Genomic DNA, 25,931 nt, shown 5'->3' with positions numbered 1-25,931 from the left:
GATGAGGTTTTTTAGTTTCTTAGAGATTGAGATGAGACCCTCTTAGCACTGTCACTAAACTGTAAAATAAACTTAACAATAGGATGATGGGTGCAGGACTGAGTTTGGTGAAGTGTGAAAAAGCAAACTGCTGAAAATTCTGGTGAAGCTGTTAGCAGGGAAATGCCTGACCTGGGTGGCTCTGATCTCTGAGGGTACGTCTACATAGCAGTTAAGCAGCTGGCCCATGTCAGCTGACTTGAGCTTGCTGTGCTAGGGCTGTGGAGCTGTAGAATTGTTATGTAGACATTTGAGCTCAGGCTGGGAGAGGGGAGAGTGTCCCAGAGCCTGAGCTCCAGCTCAAGCCCTAATGTCTGCCCAGCAATTTTTAACCCTACAACCTGAGCCCAAACCAGCTGACGCTGGCTATCCATGGCTGTGCTGCAGGACTGTCTTATGCTAGTGAAGATGTACCCTGAAAAGGGAGAGCATTATAAACACTGGGGCAAATATTGCATAACATAGACTGTGGATGTGTTCTGTTCTTAAATTGTGTCCATCCTTCAGTAGAGGACATAACCTTAAACTTATAAGGGATGGCAGGAGATGGGGACCAACACCTCTCCCTGGTTTGAGAAACTGAAGAATGGATGTGGCCTTTATTACTTGGCACCTGTTTTCAGATAATGTACTTGATAGACTGTGTTTTGACTTGCACACATCCATGTGCAGAAGAAATGTTTCTCCAAGGGTTCCAAGTCTTGGGTATTATGAGTAGTCTAGGCGCTGACTCTGTGGGTGCTCCCCTGGAGCACCTACGGGGGGGGGGGGGAGGTGGGTGTTTAGCACCCACCGGCAGCCTCCCTACCAGCACCTCTGTCTCCCAGTGTCTGTGATCAGCTATTTTGCAGTATGCAGGAGGCATTGGGGAAATGGGAGGAGCAGGGGTGGGAAGAGGCAGGGCAGGGATTGGGCCTTGGAAGGGAGGAGTAGGAGTGAGGCCTGGGGCAGAGCCAGGAGGGAAGTACCCCCCAGCCCCATTAGAAAGTCACTGCCGATGATCTGTATGGGATTGCTGCAAATTTGTCCACACCCAACAGTCAAGATTACTTGACCAAATTATTTCAACTCTCTAGATGAAGTTGAAAGACTCTTTCCCTGGGAATTCATGTACTTCAGGTTTTAAATGAGTCAAAGCATATAGTGTTAAGTTTTTTGACCATGTAAATGTCAGACATGAGCTAATGCAGCCATTTTTGTTAGACTACAAGTCTCGTCTGTGGGTGTTCATTTTATTTCCACATGGGTTTGTTGCTCCCAAACACCTAGTTTTTAAGGGTTTTTTCCTAAGCAGACTAGATTTGGGCATGTCTTTGAGTAAAATTACTGGAAGATGTATCTAAATCCCCCGAAACTTGAGCCTAGAATGTTAAACCTTCCAAGTCATAAGGTCTGCCAAGGTGAACTTTCTGCCTAATGATCTAGAAAGTGGTGGTTATACTGGATCTAGTCTGGCAGATGATGGTTACTAACTCAAATTGTAGTGGTTGTTTAGGTTTAACTTGCTTTAATCCCTTCTAATGCAGAAGTTACAACAAATACCACAGAGCAAACTGTTCCAAGTTGGAAGTCTGTAGCTAAGGTTTTGCCAAATACCAAAATACAGTGTTGGTGGTTAGGTGTACGTCAGAGCACAACATAATCGGTTAGCCCTGAGCTTTACCCAGTTGTGTGGGCTTCAGGGCTTTTATTTTCCTACTCTTAGCATTTTGGCCGGAGTATCCAAATTGGGGAATAGTTATAGCTGTGGCTGAGTTGCCCTGAGTCTAGTTTCAAATGCAGGGTACCCAGAACATGGATTTTAATCTAAACTCTGGAACTGCTTCAACAAAGCTGACACAATGGAGTGAGTTAGCTGTCATCTCTTCTGAATAAGCTGAAAATGGCCAGGGAACCCTATAGTCATGAAAAATGCTCATGGCAGCAAATAATCAGACTACTGAAGCTTTTGGCAACCAGGAATAGCTTCTTCCATGTGACACTAGCCAGTTTAGGAATTGGTAGATCATTAAAATCGTTTAAAGAACATCATTTAGACAATCCTTTCTTCATGCGAAACTCGTTCACTCTTCTCTGCAAATTCCATGAGCAACTGTTCATTGACATGCTTTATAAACTTGCATTCAGCTTAACCTGTAGGTTTTGGCTAGCATATTTCATTGTTCAGCTTCTCCTACTTTTTGTTCTGAGCTCCAAGAATAGAACTAGTGGCCTTGTATTAAAGCAGGTCTGCAATGGTGCCTGTTAATCTAAACTGGGTCATTAAGATTTGTATAGCAACATACAGATTCTTAATGGGGTCAATAATGAAGTGCGTTGTTGAAGATTTTAATGCTAGTTATCTCTTGAGTTTGAAAGTCAAACATGTATATGACAAGACAAGAACTGTTATTTGATAGAAACTTTCTGTTTTCCAGTGGGTGAGTTTGTAAGTGATGTCCTCCTGGTTCCAGAGAAGTGCAGATTTTTCCACAAGGGAACGGATGGATGTGTGTGAAAGTCATCAGCACTGGCACACTGTGGCCAAAGAGGTAAGAGGATTAACATGACTGTCACTAGATCCAAATACAGATGTACTTGGTCTCCTTCATTGTTACATCTGAACAATTACAATGTCATCCTCACAGCAGCTCCTGTGAGAGAAGTGCCATTATCCTCATGTTATGGATCTGGAATGTAGGCACTCTGTTAAAACTTTCAGAACTTAAGAACCTTAGTCTCCTTGTCTTTCAGTGAGATGTAGGCTCTTACATGTCAAGTCACTCGCCCAAGTTCACAGTCCTGGTCTGTGGCAGAGCTGGGAATTGAACTCTGGTTTCCCAGTCTAGCACCCTTACTATTGAACTATCCTTCCTCCCAGGGATGAGGACCAGAGTGGTGGTGAGACATTGTCGTAGACATAGCACTCAATTTCCTTAAATGGAAAGTCAGATTTTACAATATAGTGGTTGGATCTTGGAATTGAGTGCCCATTTTGGAGTAGTGTAAGACAGAGTAGCTCCTGTACAAGTCTCCACTTTCCAGGCATGTTGCACTTTCCCAGAATGAATAGAGCCCCATCTTTCTCTTTGGCTGATTTTGATTTGGCAAGAATTATGTAAATTCTGTGCACACTCAGCTGGTGATGAATGGATGGCAATATCTAGATTCACAATACAGAGCATGTACTCATATGAAAGACTAAATTAAACCACTTGGTCTTAGTGGTGATAAGATTGAAATGTATCAGCTTTGGAGCAGTAAAGATTATTCCGATTTTTTCCAAAGCTTTCGGAAAGCAAAGCTATTTTTAACAATTCTGTACCAGTAGACCACCTATTAATTGAGGGCCATCGTGCGTGCCAACTTCGAAGTGGTTGTTCCCAGTGAGTTGAATGATTTGCCTTCAACATGTAGTTGACAGCTTCATCCAGATTACAAGCACGGATCATTCCCTTAGCTTTCTGAAGTATGGATAAAAGAAATACAAAAGAGCTCCAACATACACAACAAAGCTTTCATTATTTCACTCATTGGTCAGGCCATAAAACCATATACGTATGCAGTTTCAAATAAACATGCAATTAAAGCATCTGCGGGCTGTTCATATTTGGCATTGTACTGAATTGTCCAATTTCCAGATGCAGCATGTTCAAATAAAGTAGTCAATTTTTATACCTTTAACTTTTCTCTTTAGAATGAGTAATGAAATGGTCAGCCCAGCTCTAGCTCTGAAGTGCTGTGTGCCTGACATGAAACTTTCTATTCTTGCCACTAAGGGTACTTCTGCAGTACAAAAACAGAAAAAACATGGAAGCAAGTCTCAGGGCCCAGGTCGACTAATTCGGGCATGCACCGTGGGGCTAAAAATAGTGTAGATGTCCCTGCTTAGGCTGGAGCCTGGGCTCTGAAACTCAGTGAGAGACGTGTCTCTGAGCCTAGGTTCCAGTCCAAGTGGGAACATCTGCTCTGCTGTTGCTAGCCCATAGCGCAAGCCTGAGTCAGTTGACCTGGACTCTGCAAAACAAAAAAAGCCCCAACAGCGAGTCTGTCATTTATTCTAGAGCCTGGTTATTTACCCATAATTGAACACCTTATTGCCAGAAATAAACAGGCATTGGCTGCTCTTATTAGCCACTCTGAGAGCCGGCAGACTTGTACGAGCATTAGACTGCTTAGGGAACTGCTTTCAGTTGCATCCCTGCTCAAACTTAGAGCAGTAATATACAGTATTGGCCAGCTAAACCAGGCTCTTATTAGACAGAAAACAAAAGGAGAGAGAAGACAAATAATAAAGTGGGGGAAGGACATATCAGGGTGAGCCACGGTGGAACAGTGTCTGACTTCCTAGATGGTATTTGGGATTGTGGAGTTGGTGGTGGTGGTGAAGTCTTTCTGTCCTGGTCTAGTTGGGACATCTCTAAGGCTCAGAATGATGAAGGTACAAAGGTGTCATGCTGGATCCCGGGATCCCAGGAGACACTAAAGGTAGCAGCCATGATGGTGAAGCTTGCTCCTTCCTTTTCTCCAGTCAGCAGTGTTGTGGTAGCCAGCTTCCTCCCCCCACCTGCCCCAAGTCTTTCTGAGGACCCCAAAATGGAGTGATAAGCTTAGTAACCTATCCCTTCATTGTGTTGTCCAACAATGCTGCCTAACTTCCGACCACACTGAATTTTGATTCATTGATTTCTGGTCCCATGCTTCTCTTGTTAAGATCATGCCTGGTAAACGCAATCCTTGAATTGTATCAGGAAGCCTTTATGCAGGTCTTCCCATCAGCATCTGTGTGATTAGAAAACTTCATAAATGTTTCTACTCACTGTTTCCACAACTGAACTCACAATTAGGGTAAATTTTAGGCCCAGTTATTGTAAGTGCTTCGGATTATCAACAGCAAGGTGCAAGTCTCGGACATTTCCAAAGCTTTGTCTATTCCATGAAATTTCTTGCCCATTTTTCTGCCCCATTGTACAGGGTGAGATGCAAAAAATAAAAATGCCTGTGCCCTGTCTGCAATACAGTTTACACCATTGGAATTACCACTGGCACTGCCTGATTGGTAATGGCTATTTAAACCTCCAGCATGAGGGGGGAGCAATAAATGTGCTGCTTTAATATACGACTTTTTAATTTCACCCCGGCTTCCCTCTCAGGCTTGTTTGACAGAGGGGATGATCCTGCATAGTTACGGCATGCTGCTTCCCTGTGGGGTGGACCAGTTCCATGGCACAGAGTATGTATGCTGCCCTCAGACCAAAATTGTGGATGAAGCTCTTTCGCAAGAGGAAGAGGACGAAGATGAGGATGAAGATGACGACTATGACCTTTATAAAAGGTAGAGCTTCTGATCACTTTGTAGAGTCTGGGTTAATGTCTTTGCTTATGTAGATTGTAAGTCCCTCGGGCAGGGACAAACCTCTTGTTCTGTTTGTACAGCACTTAGCACAATGGGTTCCGGTCTGTGATTAGGGCCACTAGGTGCTACGGTAATACAAGTAACGATGGGGCCACTGGCTCGTTGTTACCAGCGGTGATTTGTCATCCTCACCCACGAGGGAAAGAACTTTGTTCTGCTTCTGGATTCAGAGGAAGGGGAATACTATGGCAGTGGAGAGGTCTTGCAGTTCACAGAAGGAAAACGAATTCACAGCACTTCTCTGAAATGAGTGGAGCACCTCCATCCAAAATCACTCAAGATGGCTGGCTGCTCTACCAGATGCTTGACTCCAAATGCTATAGCCTTTAGTTTAGGTAAGGAAGGCTAATTGGGGGACGAGGTTTTTTAAAAACCCCTTTGAGCTAGAGGCTGAAAGAAGCTATGGCTCTACTAGGTGTATCTGTAATGAGAGAACTCCTGCAGCTGCTGCTGGTTGGGTGAACAATGGTCAGTACATTTATACTCCCATCTCTTGTGCTTTTAAGATTGATTCTTTTTTCATCTTTCTTCTTGTAGATCAAAGGTTGGCTGCAAAGTCATTAGCATGAGCTTCCCTTTTAATTGTATCCCTCTAGTGAGTTCCCAACGGAGCCGGATGTGGAAGAGTTCACAGGAACAGCTGTGGAGGAGGATGAGGAGGAAGAAGATGAGGAAGAGGAGGAAGTGGTGGAAGATCGGGATTACTATTATGATAACTATAAAGTAGATGATTACAATGAAGAGACCCCTACTGAGTCCAGCAATGACAGGTCTCTTTCTGAAAAGGAAATGATCAGTGACATGAAAGGTAAGTTATGCTCCACAGCGTACATGACTCCTGGCTCCCTCAGGCTGGCTGCCCAGTTGATCTTGTTATCTCTGCGTCAGTGATAGTGCTTTCGATCCATCCAACAGATTCCACTGCGGAGGCCTTAATTGCCAAATTGGTCATCGAAGAAAAGCTGATGCTTCTGTTTCAAATGTTGAAGGTGACACTAAGTCTCTAGAGCATGGCCCATATGTTGCCAATTAATGGTAGTCTTATTGGCAGAAAGCCCAGTGGCTGGCACAGAGAACAAATATTTCCACCCAGGTGCAGTGTTGAGTCAGGAAACAGCACTTGCATAGCCTAATATTAGCAGATACTATAGATAGACCATCTTGAGGCACTCAGCTGACTGGAATATCTTCCTAGGTTTGAGTGGCCAGCCTTGATTTGTCTTTTCTCTAACATGGATTCCAGAAAACTAAAAACTGTTGGGCCAGGGTCTCATCTGATGTAAACTTTGAGTATAATGGAGCTACACTGATTTACACCAGCTCAGAATCTGGCCCATATACCTTGAACAAGATGTTTCCAGTAGTTGCTTTCTTTCCTGCTCTATTTTAAACAACCCAGGTCTGCATAAAATCCTTCTCTTCCTTAGAGAAACTGAACCCAGTCCAACCAACCACACCTCTTTATCTAAATATTTGCTGTAGCTCTTGTCAGGGGCAGGTGCTCTTGCAGCAGAGCATCTGCCACTGTGTTGTGATTTCATGCTGTAAATTCTTACTTGTTGAGTGCCCCTCTGCAGAGGGAGGGGGCGAGAGTGAAATGCAATTAACTGCAGATGGCTGAGTCACTGGTAGCAGTTCGTGTCTTGCGGGTAAAACTCCTGCTGGTAACGTGCCAGTGTGCTGCAGATAACTTCACTGAAACAGTACTTCGATTGTATCTGTGGGGTTATCGGAGATCTGCCGATGTTAAAACGGACTTGGAACAGGGTGACCTGTGTAGCTGGCTAGCTTCTGAAAGGTGTCTGTTCCAGGGATGCCCAATTTATTTCCCTCTACAGTGCTTCAAAGAAAGGAGGATGCCTGCTGTAATCCTGCATGTAAACAGAGCCATTGTGCTGACTGCTTACTGCAGAGATGTCCATTTCTGTGTAAAATGCTGTAGCTATAATTCTTGAATTCTCCTGCTTAGTCCCCAGGCTTTTTAAAACTCTAAAATCCAGCTGCTGCTATTCTCCAGTGACATGTTCCATGTGTATAGCCCGCATTTTCCACTTGCTTTTATACCTGTGCAGCTCTGAATTCAAGCTTCCATCCAAATAAACTGCACTGAAATGTCTTCCCTGTCGAATATCTCATGCAGCACTGAAAGACTTTCCTTCCATCATATCTTAAGCATTTTAAACAGTGGAAGCTCTGTCATTGGGGCACATGGGGGATGGCCCCACAACCTCTGAAATTTATCTGTAGCCCAATTCAGTGCTCTGCTCCACCTCTTTGATTTAAAGAGAATAGCTCTTGCAGATGAAGGCTCCATTTTGGGCCAGTTGCTCCAGTGTTCCAGACTGTGCATTGCTCGTGCTCTGCAGCAGCAGCAGCACTGTTCTGGTAGCCTCAGCAGAACACTGAAAGGCACTTTCAAAAGTGCCCCCAAAAAAGCATGTTGCAGAGTGAGGCAAGGAGCAGTGCCGCAGCAGAATTTCTCACCTAGAGCCAGCAGTGACTTTTAAATCGCTTAGCAAAGCCTGTACTCCTCACTAGCTGATGTTCTAACCCGTCTCCACACAGCTGTCTGCTCCCAGGAGGCGATGACAGGTCCCTGCCGGGCTGTGATGCCTCGTTGGTACTTCGACCTATACAAGAGAAAATGCATTCGCTTTATATATGGAGGCTGCGGAGGCAACAGGAACAATTTTGAGTCAGAGGAATATTGTATGGCTGTGTGTAAAAAGATGAGTAAGTCCTGCCTGCCACTGGCCCTTTTGCAGCAAGCCACTGTCGTGTCTGGCATTTGGTGTTTCCTCCTCCTTGCCTAAGTCAATTGAGGATACATGTGTAGCCCGTCCTGTTGGTTCTGGTGTTTGCAGCGGTTCTGTCTGTCCTTTTGCAGCAGTCTCCTCTTGTCTCTGTGCTTCTCTAGATTTTTTTTTTAGGTTAAAGTTCCTACAACTAGGGAAAACTGACTTCTCAACATGTACTGTCTGTCTCTCCAACCTAAGCCCACACTTGGCCTGCAGACTTAATGAACACAGGGCTCAATTATCCTCTTCTAGATTTGTAGCAGGGACTGGGAAAGTTCTTTAGTCTCTATTCTTGTTATAAAACTACTCCATTTGTTCATTCACCCAGCTGGTAGAGACTTCTTGCCTTCCCAGGTCAGAGTATGATGTATCTGTTCAACCAATTGCTCTGGCAATGTAGACTATTAGTCAAAATTCTTCTGGTAAGAAGTTTTTCTGACTGGTGCACTTTGGAAAATCCTCACTAAAGTAATGCAGAAGTTTGGTTCCCACCTTCTGCTCCATTAGAAATATGAAAAGCAATTTAACCCTTGTATTTGATAGCTTGAGGTTGTTGGCATTGGTTTCTGCTGGCTTTTATGGCAGATGATAAAACTACCAAAAACCTTTTAACCTCCTTATTAATCTTATTGTTGAACTCCAGCACTTCCACTTCAGCTGCTGTGAAAGCCCTTTGAAAGGCTTTTTGTGTTATCTGGGGCTTGGCAGTCTGTCTATACAGCCATAATCCTGTTTACAAAATGAGCTTCATGGAAGTGCATTAGATTGGGCTGATCTGACTGAAGTGGTGAAATAAAAGCTGCGGCTGTCAAGAGCTCTTTGTACAAAAAATTTGTCGTGTCCAGAGGATTTGGGGATGGAAATTGAGGTCTACATTTCAGCGATGCTATGAGCAGGCCCAGGATACAACACGTATCTGGCCATGGCACTTACATGCAGAAATAATGCCTGTTGTACAGTCTTGCCAATGTTTCACCTAATAATTGTCCCCATTGGACTGGGAGGTTGTGGATTCAGGTGCGCACACGGACTAAATCTCCTATCCAGTGCCAGTGCTAAAGTGCAGGATGAAATGAGGTCTGTGCTGTTTGAGGTTTGCAGTCTCTTTATATTAGATGTTAAGCAGAGGTCCTGCCTGCCTGTATTTTAAGGCAGGCCAGTTTGTTCTGTCCCACTTCAAAATAAATAAGGGCTAACCCAGTGTTCCTGTCATTCATCCTCTCCACACCCCCATTTCACCCCACAAGCTCTAATATCCAAGGTTGTGTGTGACTGAATACGCAGTAGCTGCCGTGCTTGGCATGGTCCATTTGGGAAGGGCTTTGTGGTGTATGACTTCATATCAGGATCCTCCATGTAATTGCTCGTCTTGCCAAATTTGAATGCTTCAAGAAGATGGGAGACTTCCTTGCTTTCCAGTTGATTGGCCAAGTTGAAGTCGTCTTGCTGAACATCCTCCTGTTGCTGTCTTGTCTCATTCCATTGCCTGTTAGTCCTGCTTGGTGCATCTGATACGGCAAGTAGGATTGAGATGTAAAAGCCCTTGTTCCGTGGGAATGGGTTGCTCCTTTAATATTTCTGTGGGATTCCCTGTTGTGATCATGGAGTTTGCTGATGCTGTTGAGCCCATTTGTCAGTGAGCAGCTAATGTAGAAATGTCATATTCAGGCAGAGACAAACTGGCGTGGCAAGAAAGAGAAAGTTCTATGTTCTGCAGTCCTAGCGTAGCTCCGTTGCTGAGTAACACTTGCCTCAGAATTAACATGAAGACTGGACAGATGCTGGTGGCCCCAGTGCATTACTGTGTGTGTTTGGAATGTTGTAACTTACTGATGTTGTTGTGCAGCAAATTGGCAATTTAATGATACAAAAATGAAGTCCTGGTAGGTAGTGGTTCAACACACTGTTTGACAGAGGGTGAACTCTGCAGGTGTGAAGGTGCCTCTCCCTCTCCACCCCTTGCAATCATTATCACAATAGGCTAACCCAGGACTGTAGAAATTGTCTGAGCTGCTCACTTTCTTTTTCCAGTTCCCCCTACTCCTGTACCCACTGATGATGTGGATGTGTACTTTGAAACCCCAGCTGATGACAACGAGCATGCCCGCTTCCAGAAAGCAAAGGAGCAGCTGGAAGTGCGACACCACAACCGCATGGACCGGGTGAGTGTCTCACGTCATCTCGTTCATCTGAGCTGCACGATTGCTGCCTGTCTTCTGCTATACAGATCAATGGCTGATTACCTTCTGTGTTGCTTTTGCAGCATGACCCCACAGCTTTGTGGTTGGGTTTTCTTTTAAGTTCACCTCCTAGGTGTTGGGACAGAAGTCAGCAGCAGTAACAAACAGGCTGTTCTTTTGGGGTTAAATGCTAAGATTAGACCCTGGGTTGGTTACAAACATCTGCCAGCGATGCAGCAGTCTTGTTAGATGTCTGATTCTGGTACAGCCTTGCTTGGTATTAATGTCACCATGTGTGCCTGTTAAAACAAGCTAGTCCAGAAATACATACATGAAATAAGTTTTTCTGTGCCTTGCTGAACTGTGCTCCTCTCTGCCTGCTTAGGTGAAAAAGGAATGGGAGGAAGCAGAATATGAATCCAAGAATCTTCCTAAGGCGGAGAGGCAAACTCTCATTCAGGTAAGAGTTGAGACATCTAAAAGGGGGAGCTAATTCTGTTCCCAGAGGTTCAGTGCCTGGCATCTACCCTCGCCTGAGTAAGCTAGATAGCTTGTCAGCGTTCAAAGCCAAAAGCATGGTAGTGAAAAGCAGTCCTTCCCTTAATCGGATGAACATGTAGTAGAGGGAGACTTGACTCAATTGCATCTTTTGATCTGAAAACTGGAAATGGTGCTATGTACTACCAGTCCCCCCCCCCGGCCTCTACTAGCAGGAGAGTAGCAGGACCATCAAGCATGTCAGCAGTGCTGCCAAAAGGGGACTCTAAACCTCCTGCATTCATTTTGCTCAGCTGTGCTTGCAAATGAACCCACAGCCCTATTCAGTCTGGCTCTGACATTCTCTGTGGACACAGGTTTCCTATTTGTACAGATCTAGTGAAAACCCATGAGGCTGAAAATAAATGGCTTTCTTGCAAACTGCTGAACTCCTGCTTTGTGAGAATAAAATCTCAGTGGAGACCCAGGGTTTGTGATGGGTATAGAATCTTGTGACAGTTGGCTGCCATAGACTCGCACTAGGCTAAGGACAGCTGTTACATTTTCTCTTACAGTAGGCTAAGGCCTCTTTCTCTAGTATGGTCTGTTCACATGGTTTTCTAAATCCTCTCTGAAGCCTGTATCTTCTCTCTACCAATCTTATTCCTAGTTTGAGAAATAGTTTATTATTTGGTTTCTAATGGCGCATACCGAAACTTTAACGTAGTGTTTCTATAGTCATCGTGGTGTGATGCATAGCATTGACAATGGCTTACTACTGCCAGAGAGCACGCGCTCTAATACTTTGAGTACCTATAGGTGGACAGATGCAGATAGGATGCCTTTCATAAAATTGAATTAGTAGCCCTATGAGGGAAGGAGATGGTATTAGCCCCATTTTATACAAATGAGGGATAGGTGGATTCTTAAATCGTCAAGTCAGTACTAGAGCTGAAATATGATCCAGATCATCTGATTCCAAACCGGATGCTCCAGCTGTAAGACCCCCTGCCTTCTCCACAAACAGTTGAAATTGTTGTGAAGTACATTTGAAAGACATATCGGGACTATCATTTTAAACAGCACATTTGAAGTCAAAATGAGTCTTCTATGTCCTTCTCTCCTTACTGTTGGATGCCTTGGGCAGGGAGTGTGGGATGGGACCATCTCAGCACACTCAAAGGAATGAGATTAGCAAGAGTAGGCTTTCTTGCTAAGTTTGTTCCTCTCTGTTGCTACAGTGCTGTAGCAAACTTACACAAGCTGTTTCTCTCCTTTCCAGCACTTCCAGGCAATGGTTAAATCTCTAGAGAAAGAGGCAGCCAGCGAGAAGCAGCAGCTCGTGGAGACTCACCTGGCTCGAGTGGAAGCTATGTTGAATGACCGCCGTCGAATTGCCTTGGAGAACTACTTGGCTGCCCTGCAAGCTGATCCCCCACGCGTGAGTTGTGCCAGAGCATTTTGAGAGTGACGTGAACAGTGACCACATGGGCTGAGATGGGAAAGGCTGGAACGAGTCTTGTGGGGGCATGGGTTAGCATGCTGTGAAAGCAGACTCTTAGGAAGCTGTGCCAAATCATGGTAACTGGTACCAAAGACCTATCAGCGGAGCATCTAAATTCATGTCTAGAAAACTGCACTTAGTTCTCCCTACGTTCATACTTTAGGCATAGCTGTTTGTGCCCAATACACTTTCCATAAAAGGAGATTAGCTGAGAGATTAGAATAGATGTTTTGTCCAGTACTGATACGGAGTAGACAACTTTAAATATATATTTCAGTGTAGTTGTTGGATGGGATCCTGTTCTTTGTGCCACCAATAGAATTTTAACCGTTCTTAAATTCTGCAGCCCCACCGCATCCTCCAAGCCCTGAAGCGTTACGTCCGTGCCGAGAACAAGGACCGTCTGCACACTGTCCGCCATTATCAGCATGTCCTGGCAGTTGACCCAGAAAAGGCTGCACAGATGAAATCTCAGGTACAAAGGGAACATTATTACTCCAGGGATGGTTCTTGGAGACTGTGTCTAGAAAAGGCTTTTTCAGAATCTGTCCTATCTCCATGCAAATTGGCTAACCAGCTGAATACCTTAGTAGCTTGACATCTTTGTGCACTGAAGAGGAACTCTCATTTCCCTTTCTGAACGCATGCTGGTTGGTGCTAAAGATGCTTTCCTTGCAGCTTTCCTTAGCACCTACCCGAATGTTAAATACTTCCTGTTCAGATAGTACCCTGGTTTAGCCATGCATTATCCACAACATCTGGCCAGTTCAACTGTAAGTAGTTTGTACAATATCTGCCCTTCAGCCCTTAGCTAACTTCTTCTGTGGTTTTACATTCAAAAATTTGTTAGTAACATTGAAGGCCAGCCAAGATCATAACCCTATTGTGCTAGATCCTGTACATGCATATAGTAGAAGATTGTCTCTGTTCCTAAAGCTTAGACGAGACAAGTTGGGGAGGGCAAACAAGCACACAGAGAGAAACTGACGTGCCAGAGGTTTGTGATGGAACTGAAAATGGAACCCAGGCCTCATGAGCCCCAGTCTTGTGCCCTAGCCACTGTTGTTGTTCCTCTTTTCTAAAGAAGGCTTCTTCCCCTGATGCTGTGTGAAACACCCACACAAACAAAAGGGAACAGGCTACACTGGGGAGACAGTGATACTGACTACGCAGAAACCAGTATAGTTCATTAGTGTCTCTAATAGTAACCTGAGGCTTTACTTGCAGTAATGCGAGGCAAAATTTCAGAGAGAAGTGTGGGCTTTGGGAATGAGACTAGGACTGGGGCTTATCCCTAGATCTCACCCAGTGTTAGTATTCAGAAGTTAATCTAAGTATCATGTTTCCACTTGCAGGAGTTCTTTGGGTATCTGGTTTCACGAACTTCAGGTTGATTTGAGGTGCTGGTGATGGACTCTCAACTTTTTGTCTTTAGATCTTTCTGCCTCGAACTCTTCCTTGTCTCTTGGTTTACACCCGTTAGACAGGGTTCTATAGTAAATACAATACTGGCTCCTAATGAAGAATAGCCAGTACTCTCTTCGGACACAGCCCAGTATATCAAATACACACCCCCTGACTCCTTTGTTCTTGTGCTGACAAAGCCCCACAGTGGGGTATGTGAACTGTAAGCTTAAGCTAAGACCTAAACAGCCCGTAATTCATTCCAAAGGCTTCAGTGTCAACAAATTGACATGTGAGCAATGTGGGTGTTACAGTTCAATTTCAATTCGCTTTACTTTTCAATGCACTTTAAGCTTCAGTTGGCTTGCTTGATTGACAGGTGGCCACATGTAAAATTAAATTGCTTTCATCCTAGCTTTTAAAGGTCAGGTTCACTTCTGACTATAAAAGCAGGTCCATTCAACTCATTAATTTTCTTCAACATTGGGCCATCCATATTAATGGTTTATCTAGTCCACATGATCCCTGATCATGTAGCACCCTCTCTGGGTGAAGTTTGGAGTTACTGTTAAATTTAACATGAGCTAGTGGGTGAACTGAGGCTGTGTACAATGTGACCCAATTTTCAAATGATGGCAGTGAATTTTTGCATATAGGCATATATATATTGGGTTGAGAAGTGCATAAAATGCTCCATGTCCTAATTTAGATGCCCTTGTTTGAAAATTGGACTTAAATTCCACCAGAACAAAGTCTAAACCATGGCAGTTTCTTGACTTGTAAAGCAGCAGCATGACCAAGACCCTGTTCTACGCAGAAGCTGTGTGTAGACTCAGCATTGTATTGCCAAAGCCATGCTTTTTGTTGGCTTTGTAGACATTCTCTAGGTCTGCAGTCAGGTGCTGTCTGTTGGAACAGAGGCTCTGCCCTGTACACCTTAGCACACTTAGAGGTCTCCACTGCCAAACAGAGGCAGGGTTTTCAATTTACTACTTGTCTGCAGTTACATGAAACAATATTTAATATTGACCATAGTTAATGTATATCAGAAGCATCCAGTTGTATGCTTCTGGGGGGAAAACTGATTGCAGCAGGGGCCAGAGAGGAATACCACTTCCTACAGCAATGTGCATATGGCTTGTTTGTTGCTTTGTGGAGGCTGCCTTCTGTGGAGCATGGTATAAGCCAGTGCCACAGTTGGGATATCTGACTTGATGAACCAGTGGATTCAGTCTGATCTCAAATCCTGTGGTCCTGTTTCTGTAAGATGATACTACAGATGTATTACCTTCAGTGGCTCTTAAATTGGCTCTTATGTCTTGTCAGGTGATGACACACCTCCACGTGATTGAGGAGAGGATGAATCAAAGCCTATCTCTGCTCTACAAGGTACCGTATGTGGCTGAAGAAATCCAGGATGAGATCGGTTAGTATCTCTCTCTATGCTGGTGCAGGTACATTAGGGTACCCTAAAAAATACCAAGCCCACATTTCTTAGGGCAAAGTGTGCCCCAGAAATATCATTGTCTAAGATTCAAATCACCCAGGGCCTGATGGAAGTGCATCCTAGAATACTCAAGGAGCTAACTGAGGAGAGATCTGAGCCATTAGCAATTATCTTTGAAAAATCATGGAAGACAGACATTCCAGAAGTCTGGAAAAGGGCAAATATAGTGCCCATCTATAAAAAGAAATAAAAATAACACGGGATTACAGACCAGTCAGTTTAACTTCTGTACCAGGAAAGATAATGGAGCAATCAATTTGCAAACACCTGGAAGATAATAAGGTGATAAGTAACAGTCAGCATGGATTTGTCAAGAACAAATCATGTCAAACCAACCTGATAGCTTTCTTTAATAGGGTAAAAAGCCTTGTGGATGAGGGGGAACTGGTAGATGTGGTATATCTTGACTTTAGTAAGGCTTTTGATACTGTCTCGCATGACCTTCTCATAAACTAGGGAAATAGAACCTGGATGGAGCTACTATAAGGTGGATGCATAACTGGTTGGAAAATCATTTGCAGGGAGTGGTTCACCAATGCTGGAATGGCATAATGTGTGGGGTCCAGCAGGGATCAGTTCTGTGTCCAGTTCTGTTCAATATCTGCATCAATGATTTAGATAATGGCATAGGGAGTACCCGTATAAAGTTTGTGGACTATACCAAGCTGGGCGGGGTTGCAGGTGCTTTGCAAGTTACAATTAAAATTCAAAATGATCTGGAGAAATGGTCTTAAGTACTGCACTTAAGAAGGAACAATCAGTTGCACACATGTAAACTGGGAAAGTACTGCCTAGGAAAGTACTAGGGAAGGGGATCTGGGGGTCATAATGGATTACAAGCTAAATATGAGTCAACAGTGTAACGCTGTTGCAAAAAAAGCCAACATCATTCTGGGATGTATTAGCAGGAGTATTGTAAGCAAGACATAAAGTAATTTTTCCACTCTACTCCATGGTGATTAGGCTTCAACTGGAGTATTGTGTTCTGTTCTGGGCACCACATTTCAGGAAAGATGTGGACAAATTGGAGGAAGTCCCGAGAAGAGCAACAAAAACGATTAAAGGTCTAGAAAACATGACCTATGAGAGAAGATGAGGCAGGGGGGTAATTGGGTTTGTTTAGTCTGGAGAAGACCAAGAGGGCACATAACAGTTCAAGTACATAAAAGGTTGTTACAAGGGGGAGGGAGAGCAATTGTTCTTAACCTCAGAGGATAGGACAAGAAGCACTGGGCTTAAATTGCAGCAAGGGTGGTTTAAGTTGGACATGAGGAAGAACTTCCTAACTGTCAGGGTGATTAAGCACTGGACTAAATTGCCTAGGGAGGTTGTGGAATCATTGGGGATTTTTAAGAGCAGGTTGGACAAATACCTGTCAGGGATGGTCTAGATAATACTTAGTCCTGCCATGAGTGCAGGGGACTGGACTAGATGACCTCTTGAGGTCCCTTCAAGTTCTATGAGTCTGTGCTCTAGTTCAACCACAAGTCATCTAGCTGATGAAGGCATTGAACGGTAAAAATTCTCTGGCCTATGCTATATAGGAGACCAGCTGTTGTAAAGCGTCACTTTTGGCTTTAAACTGTGAAGCTATAAAAGTCTACAAAAATTTTGCAATAACTCTCAAGTCTCCTCCTTTCTTCCCTGCTCTTGGGTAGAAAGGAAATCAGTAAGTACAAGCAGATCCCTGCCCCATATCGGAGTGTCAGACTCTCATTTACCCTCACCATACACTGCTTAGCTCAAATGTCTCTTGGTTCAGATTGTACCACTGCCTCTAGCCAGTGTCTTTATTGATGGCTCAGGATGGGGATCCTCCTTCAGAGTTGACACAAGTCTTAAGTCGGACAACCCACAGGAAGACCAGCTTCCCTCACTGCCCCACACCAACTACATTTAAAGGATCATACACCCTCCTTTTCCCCCCCAGCTGACTCAGTCTATCTGTACTCAGTCCTTTTTATTTAAAGTCTACCACTCTTCCATAAGCACTCAGCTATTACACTGATGGGTACCAATATGAAAATGTAGGTAGACCCTGTGGGAGAGTTCTAATCCTTAAGCAATGCAAGGTGTTGAAACAAAGGGACACAAGTTGGCATTGTCTAAAGAACAAACGATTAGCTGGCTGAGCTGTAATCTTAGTTCTGATGTGTTGTAGCTTCCTTAAGGAAAAGCTGAAGGCTGCTGCTACACAGCACATTACCAAAATGGCAGGAGTTCTCTATAGGGCAAGGAGGAAGCTATTGCCTTTCTAAAATCCTGGCCAAACAGACAATAAGGGCGGGAGCTCAGTGGTTTGAACATTGACCTGCTAAACCCAGGGTTGTGAGTTCAATCCTTGAGGGGGCCATTTAGGGATCTGGGGCAAAAATCTGTACTTGGTCCTGCTAGTGAAGGCAGGGGGCTGGACTCAATGACCTTTCAAGGTCCCTTCCAGTTCTAGGAGATAGGTATATCTCTAATTAAGATGATTCAAACATTCTTTGAGAGAGGCTAGGAAGTTTTCAGGTTGGTTCAACTTAGTTTCCCATTGCAAACATGGATGCTGCAGCCTCTGCAAACTAGGATCTCTGTGTCAGTCCTATAAAAGCCTACCAGCTAGCACCACTAAATTCTGAGAGGAGCAAAAATTCCTTCTTGGAAGGAATGAGGCAACTACATGCAGTATAGGAAGCAGTTTCTTCCTCCTCTTACTCTTTTCCCTGGCTGCTTGTTCACCCTTACAGATGAACTGCTTCAGGAGCAGCGTGCTGACATGGACCAGTTCACATCCTCCATCTCAGAGTCCCAGGTAGATGTCCGAGTCAGCTCTGAGGAAAGCGAAGAGATACCCCTCCAGGAGGGCAAACCCTTCCGTCCATTCCAGGTGAAGACCTTCCCAGCCGTGCCTGGAAATGAAGGTACGTAGAGCCCAAAGTGTGCATTTGTTTTAGGGAACCTGAACACATTCAGCTTAAACTGACATCAAAGCCCATGCAATATAGTATGCTCTGTCACCCTGTGAACTTTCAGGGCTGAAGCAATTGTCCCAGAAATGCAGAATTACTCATGAGAGCACTACTGTCAAAGCTGCCTGTATGATGTAAAATCTAAGCAGGGTCCTAAGTTGTCCGTCTCATCAGAAGATGGTCTGCTGGTTTGGGACAGAGCCAGTGCAGCTAGTAATCTGCAATCCCTAATAGGCATTTTAGCTTGTCCTTCATTTCGATGCTGTTGGCCATTTCTGGAGTTCTATTAATTTCCCTTTGTAGGTTGTGCCAATTTTTGCTTTTTTGGCTTGATTCTAGAATTCTTTCTCTAACCAAAATGCTCCAGTATAACATTGAACTGTGTTGCCAAACTGCTGCAGGGCTATGGGGGATTCTTTTTAATCAAAGGGTCTGGACAGCTGGCATTTGTGTGGCTTTTTAATTTTTTTTAAAATGCTTGAACAGACTAAGCTATAACAAAGCTGTAAAATAAAAGCTTTATCCAGGGTCTGTCAGAAATCACGCACAAACCTTTTTTTTCCTTTCTCTCTTAATCTCCTTTTTCTGCTATTTTTGTTTTTGTTTTCCCTCCTGCTAGATCCTCAGCCGGATTTGTACCATCCAATGAAAAAAGGTTGGTTCTAAGCTGCTCCCTCAGTGTCTCCCATCACTCCCCTACCTTTACAGTGTTTGGTAGCTTCATTTTTAGTTTCACAATCTCACCTTTTCACCTTCTTTCTCTCTGTGTAATGACCAGGGCTGACTTAGCCATGCCCTGGTTTCTAAAGAAACAGGTTATTTTGACTGCATCAGTGACCTTTTGCTAGCCTATCACAAGGATTCAAGGAATACATAATGAGTTACTTTGCCCCCAAAAGCAGTTTAGGTTTAGCAGTCCCCTTGGGAATTGTGCAGCAGTTTACACGATCTTATTTTGAGAAGTCTTTAGTACTGGTTCAAAGAAATGTGACAGCATGGAAGGTAAATCCAAATACAGCCTCTGTTTCGTGGACTGTAGCATCTCTTCCTCCTACCTGGTGACAGCACTAAGACTGGAGTGAGCAACTCTGGAGAGAGGGTGAGGAATCATTCTGGCACTCAAACAATACCCAACAGGGCATGTATCTAGTGGGACCTAGTACCATGCAGACAAATGATTCATTCATCCACTCTGCTTTATAGTATCTTTTGCATCTTCCCTTTTTAACATCTAGAACATCTTTGTACTGTCCTAGTTCTCACTGTTCATCTATTTCTGCTAATAGGTGTACCTACAGTACTAGCTCTTGCTGAATTCATGTAGTAAAGGACTGTGGCTGAAGGGGAATTAACTAGGCTGTAAGGGAGGTGGAGAACTGACACTAAACAAATGGCTTTCATTTGTTAAATACTATAGAATCAGACCTAGCTTGTCAACTAGTCTGTGTGCACTTTCTCTCGGAGAAGGCAAGTCTTGTAGTAAAATTTATGTATGAAGACTGTTGCTATTTAGTTGTGCTCATGTAGCATGCTGGAAGTGATCCCATTTACTTCAACCTGCTTTTGATTCTAAATTTGCTGCAGAACTTCCAAAGGGATGAACTTTTTTATAACTGTTTAATAAACACACAAGTTACTGTTGTAGTCCAAAGGCTGGATGGCCTGCAACTCATTTGCTTTTTGAATATTTAACTGCAACTGAAATGAACTCCATTCGTGGTCTGGAACAATTAGCAGCTGACTGAATGTGGACATTGTACTTTCATATTGATTTCAAGAAGCAAAGAAAGGGGCCAATCGTTTCCCGTTTAAGTAAATGGCAAAGCTCCTACTGACTTCGGTGGCAGAGGATCAGGCCCTACATTCTCCCTCTTTCAGAATATTCCATTAAAAGCTACTGTTTTCCAGGATGTATGTAATATAATCAGCTGCATCTCTGAGCTCCGAGAACCTGGGGCTATTAAACAGGGCACAGCATTATACCAAATGGCAATACTTGTCACAGCAGCTCAATTCCCAGCTTAGGGACTGCTATGCTGGCTCCTTAGAATTGGGCAGAGCAGCCTCAGGCCAGGATTGACAAGAAGGTTCTCTAGAAACACTTGTGATGAGTCTCTCCAGAAACTCTAAACCATTGACTTTCACAGCAATGTGACCCACGTATGCAGCCCTGGGAAGCGAGAGGCGACTGTGGCTGTGCCTAGAATCTGAATGTCTCCAAAGAAGCGTATGGGGAAAGGGATGCAGTAAAACCCCAGCCACTCCTTGCTGGAGTGAGGCATTAGTTTCCTTGGCATTTTCAGGCAATAAAAGCTGTCACGGTGAAAGACTTGCCCTGGAGCCAACTCTCCTTTCCTCCCCCTCATCAGAGAACTTGCAACAACTCCAGCAGCAAATATAATGCATTAGCCAGGCTGCAAGCTCAGCAACTGCAGAGAGGTGTGTTCAGTCCATTAGAAGCATTAAGTGCTGTATTTAATATTTCCCGCACATGCCCCTCTCTGAAGCTGGAGGCTCAGCTGAGTTTGGATTTCAGCTGCATTGTCCCCTTTGATTTGTCATAGGCGTTGTGAAGGACACTTGTTTGGCATGCCCTGATATTTGATGCTCGCCATCTCCCAGGTTGTTAGCTGTAGACCTAAGTTGTGTTGCATCAGCCTTTTCTGTTGATCTGATCTATTTATAAAAGCTCCAGATCAAACTGTTTAATCAGAGCAGCCTGTTAATTGATGTTGTTCTCCTTTGCAACCCACAGTAAATTTCAGCCCAGTCATCGTTGAGTGATATTCTGATACAAGGACTAGCTTATCATTTTCTCCTCCCTTTCTCTGGGATTGATTGCTTTTGGGCCTGTGCCAGTGATGGGACATCAGCTCATTACAGAGCTGTGCTGGGTGACCTTGTGACTCTTGTTCCTGAGGCACTTGCTGATGTGCTTGATCTTGACAGAGATGGTGCTGATGATGCTATTGTGTAAAGTGCTCCCTGTGCACTGTTTGTGGAGAGGAGGGTGTGTTCTGCCTTCCTGGGGTCATGGTGATCAGCCGTGTTCTCCGCTCCCTTTAGTTGTTGCCATACTTTTTTTTTAATAGCAGAATAGTTGTGGTTTTACACTCCCAACACTCTTTTTTTTTTGTGCATCCTCCCCGCTCCAGTCACACCCACCACATTTGTCTTCATCAACCAGGAAACCCCCAAATCGTTTCACTGTAGCTTAGCACAAGCTCCCGGTCCTGAAGGATAGCATGAAGAAGGGCTTGTAATTGGCAGCTTGTGCTCTGAATCCCACTAGCAGCGACAGCACTGCAGAAACTAGGCAATCCTTTCCTAGTTGCCACTAAGCTCTGAGTGGTGTCTGCCTACATCTAATGTAATACTTAAAATTTTTGGTGTAGGTTCTGGCATGGCTGATCTGGATGGACTGATCGGTGCTGAAGAGAAAGTGATTAACAGCAAGAACAAAGTGGATGAGAATGTGGTAAGCCCTCTGCCTGTATTTTTCTAAAGCACAACTGGACTTGGAGACTAATTAACATTAGTGGCTTATTTCCATGCTTTTTTTCCTGCTCACGGAATGTCAATGTATTCATTATCCATATGATGCAGGGGAGTTGCGGTTTTCTGACTAACATAGTTCCCTAATACTGTTTAGTGTTCCAAGTGTGGGAGGACAAGGGAAGGGGGAGATCCAGATCCCTAGTTGTAGAATGACTTGGTGTCTGGTTTAGAAATGGCTTCCCTAGATAGAAACCAGAGCGCTTTGATAGACAATGAAACCTGGTGAAGACCCACCTTTTGTTAGGCAGCTGCCTGTTTTAAGACCACATCAAATGTACTGAGTACTGTTCTGACCACGTCTACGAAGCAGCTGATGGTTTTGGTGACTATTTTCAGTGGTTTAACAGGCTTTGCTGTACATGAAAACTGAAAGACAGTTAGTGACACAGTGGAAACACTGTTTACTGTTAGGATTGGTTCTGTCTTCAGTGGAATGAATGAGTTGAATTCTAATTGCACCCACCTGGGTAAAATCAACACTGGGGTTTGACTTCTAAATTCATTTTAAAGCCAGGAGGATAGGTTTATGTAACACAGCTGATGTGCCCATAGCAAATGTCTGCAGTTGAACAAAGGTCCTTGAGATAACGATTCCTGCATGTTGTGGTGCTGGCAGGTGACTATAAATAGTGGCTGGCTATCCCCTTCTAATGAGAGGGTGAGAAGATGGTGGGGATCTAGCAGAGTTGAGTAGCTGTTGACCCAGCAGAAACACTGTGCTGCATTGTGCAGTAAAGATCTCTTCTCCCGCCATGCGATCCTGTGCCTGGTGTTCCTGGCTCCTTGTATAAAATGCCTTGGTGACTGTTTTCAGGTAATTGATGAAACCCTTGATGTGAAGGAAATGATTTTCAATGCAGAGCGAGTCGGTGGACTGATGGATGAGCCGGTATGTATGTGGCCACCCAAAAAAGGGAATAGCCGTTAGTGAATCCTAAAATCAATTTCAACATCTGGTGTTTGTGTCTCAACTTACTGAGATGTGGCTAAAGTTTTGGGAATGGTGGAACCCTGCTGACACCTTGCAGGGAGTGGCATTGCTCTGATTTCTTCCCTAGAACTACAGTTCTAAGTAGCTACCAATAAATAGGATGACACTGACTTGTTTAAAAATGCCTTGTGGGAGCCATAAGCAGCATGGGTCAGCATCTTGTGGGAAACCCTTTTGATCAGGCAGGGAGATGTTAAATATTCAGGTGGCCAAGAATAATCACTCATGTCTCCATATCACAGATGGTTTAAGACCTTATTGGTGGCTACCTCCTAGGGTTGCATTTAAGTATCTCCTTTCCCACCCCAATCCCCTCTTCTGTCTCTGCAGGATAATGAGAGTTCCCTTCGTGAGGATTTCAGTTTGAGCAGCAGTGCGCTCATTGGTCTCTTAGTGATCGCAGTTGCCATAGCCACAGTTATAGTCATCAGCTTGGTGATGCTAAGGAAGAGGCAGTATGGGACCATCAGCCATGGGATTGTGGAGGTGAGACATAGCTTCTGCTATACTAACTGAGCAGGGTAACTGTTAGCATTGAGTTAGCTTGTGATGCTGACACCCCTTTGTGCAATATCCTCAGATTTAAGCATCTCAGCTCCTAGAGGGTTGTGGCTTATGTCTTAGCATGCAGGTATTTTTTCATTAGTGTGTCATGCTGGGATCTGCCACTTAACAGTTGTGTTCACTAATCACAAAGAATTCAATTAGGTGTTCTTGTCTGTCTGAAGATGAGATTTGGCATTAAATGAGCTTTCAAGTCTAAATCTATAGTAATTCACCCTCCATGTTATGTAGCAGCTATTACAGTGCATGGAGCTGGGAGGCAGCAGCAACTTGATTTTATCCTAGCTGTAATGGTGACTTAGCGTGGCTGCAGATGGGCTGCTTTATCTCTTTCCTCAGCATGCAAAATTCTGATCTGTTCCACATGGGCGTGAGGGTCATATTTGTGACATGCTGTTTAAGTGACCTAAAGAAATATCCTTCTTCTCTATCCCCTGCTCAGTCTGGGGTAGAAGACAAGCAAGAGAAGGCCTTGGTAGCTAGACAGCTTTTTCTGAAACAATGAAAACTGAATTTTTCAGCTACTGCATCACTTATCAGGGAATAATAAACAAGCTGCTTCCAGTGGCTGATGGTATTTGTTACATCTTGCCACCTATAGTTCTAGCACCTTCCCAACAACCATAGTTGTAAAGAAGTTAGACCTGCAAATTGCTGTGGGGACTCCATTGACTTTGGTAACTGTCTGGTCTCTTTAAGGTTGACCCGATGCTTACCCCAGAGGAGCGGCATCTGAACAAGATGCAGAACCATGGCTATGAGAACCCAACTTACAAATACCTGGAGCAGATGCAGATTTAAAGGATATGAAAATGCAGGAGCCCTGACCAGCAAAGGGGCGAGGCAGGGAGGGCCAAAATGGTCCAGTGTTTTGGATCGACTACTGACCAACAGTTGCTTCAAGAGGACTTCATCTTACATTCAGAACTCTTGGATCATTAAGACTATAATTACTACTGTAGAATTGCAATTTCCATTCTTTTAAATGGGTGAAGAAATGATAATATAACAATATATGATATATAAATCTTCTTAAATGGGAAAAATGAATTTATTGCGGAAATTTGACTGAGATGTAGTTTTTCTTTTTTAAAAAATTAATCTGAATCCCAGTTCTGTTGTATTGTCATCTGATACAAGCGCTATATATATACAAATGGAAAATGTTGATTTTTATTTCTGATAGACCACTTGTATATTGAAGGTCATTTGTACCGGCCACATTGTATAAAGGAGACACCTGTGGCTCTTTGGTCATTTTGGCTTTTATATATAAAGCAGTATTCTTTTTTTTTAAGTCAATTTTGCCAGAAGTTGCAAAGAGATTAAATAGGGTTAGGAGCTGTGAGAACATAACTAAGGGTGCAATTCAAAAAGATTTTAACGAACAGCTTTATAAAAATCCCCTGCTGCCTGCCAGTGATCTGTGCACTTCTGTGGCATAGTGGTGTGGTTTCTAGGAATCTAGGCTCCTTGGAGGCAAGGAGTTAAAAGGCTTCTAGCATCTTTTGTTTATAGCCATTCTAGTGGAATGTTAGAACATGGTTGTTCTGGAGTCTACACATTTCCCTTATCTTAATTCAGTCTTGCTGTACAGTTGGAAGTCTGATATTGAATTTAAATCCCTCCTTCTGATCCTCTAACCAGCCTCCTTCAGTGCCCATCTGGCATTAGCAGTGCTCTGTTGCTACTACTTTAACTTTCTCCAGTCCACCCTTCCCCTACCACATGGTAAGTAGTCTCTAAAATGGAGGTTTTGGAGCTCTGCCTCTCTTTCAGATGAGGCTGAGCTGTTCTGGAGTTGTGTGCATGCTCAGAGAATGCCCAGGCTTTGCAATAATCAAGCATTTGGGGAGCTGAATAACATGGGATTTTACTTCAAGTTGGGGGTGGGGGGGAGAGAGAGGAAATAGATACTGCCTATTTTACACAAAACTGGATGCATAGACCCTGAGGAGAGCAGCGGGGTGTTGTTCCATTCACCATCATGTCTTTGTAATGCTTGTATAGTTGATGTTAATGCTCATGGCTTTTTTTAAATCTGGAGGTTCTGGTAACCTGTGGTGTATTTTTTCTATTTTCCTGTGACTTTGTTTTCTTCCCCCCTTCCATGTCTCTTCCCACTATGCACAGATTTAACTTAACCTGCAAACTCCTTAATGTGGTCTGTGGGGAATGTACAAAGTTTAAACACATCAATAAACACTTTAACTTCCAGATGGATTCCTTTCTTTATTCATGGGCATTCAGGATCTTTTGTCTTTTCCCTCCTTGCTCTTGTCAAAGCCCAAGGGAGTTTTTTTCCTTTTTTGCACACCTACAACTCCAGTTCATAGTTAGTCCTTGAAGGAAAGGACTGCTGCTCACTGCTATTGAGGGGAAAGTATTCTCCCCCCACCACATCACTTTTGTCTCCTTCCCTCCACAAAGGAAGGAGCATCCACAGCACACTTGGCCCCTTCCTTTGTGGAGGGAAGGAGACAAAAGTGATGTAAAACAACAGTGAGGACTACTCTATAGCTGTCTGTCTACAGACTGCAGCTGTCTAACAAACCAAATGCTC

General features: G+C 43.8%; 1 protein-coding gene across 1 annotated transcript in view; it reads left to right on the top strand.

Annotated features, from left to right (window-relative positions):
* The window catches only part of APLP2 (amyloid beta precursor like protein 2), a 74,303-nt gene extending 48,718 nt beyond the window's left edge, over window positions 1-25,585 (top strand). Inside the window, 16 exon segments of the mRNA XM_030538092.1 lie at window positions 2,457-2,515; window positions 2,517-2,570; window positions 5,172-5,353; window positions 6,031-6,242; window positions 8,000-8,167; window positions 10,264-10,394; window positions 10,798-10,872; window positions 12,172-12,330; window positions 12,740-12,868; window positions 15,124-15,223; window positions 18,034-18,207; window positions 18,875-18,910; window positions 21,651-21,733; window positions 22,628-22,702; window positions 23,135-23,290; window positions 24,068-25,585. Of these exon segments, the coding sequence (XP_030393952.1) occupies window positions 2,457-2,515; window positions 2,517-2,570; window positions 5,172-5,353; window positions 6,031-6,242; window positions 8,000-8,167; window positions 10,264-10,394; window positions 10,798-10,872; window positions 12,172-12,330; window positions 12,740-12,868; window positions 15,124-15,223; window positions 18,034-18,207; window positions 18,875-18,910; window positions 21,651-21,733; window positions 22,628-22,702; window positions 23,135-23,290; window positions 24,068-24,169 (1,895 nt within the window). The 3' untranslated portion in view covers window positions 24,170-25,585.
* The last annotated feature ends 346 nt before the right edge of the window (window positions 25,586-25,931 follow it).

The sequence above is a fragment of the Gopherus evgoodei genome, chromosome 19 (assembly GCF_007399415.2).
Source record: "Gopherus evgoodei ecotype Sinaloan lineage chromosome 19, rGopEvg1_v1.p, whole genome shotgun sequence".
Lineage (NCBI taxonomy): Eukaryota > Metazoa > Chordata > Testudines > Testudinidae > Gopherus > Gopherus evgoodei.
This window is presented reverse-complemented; position numbering and strand designations above follow the sequence as displayed.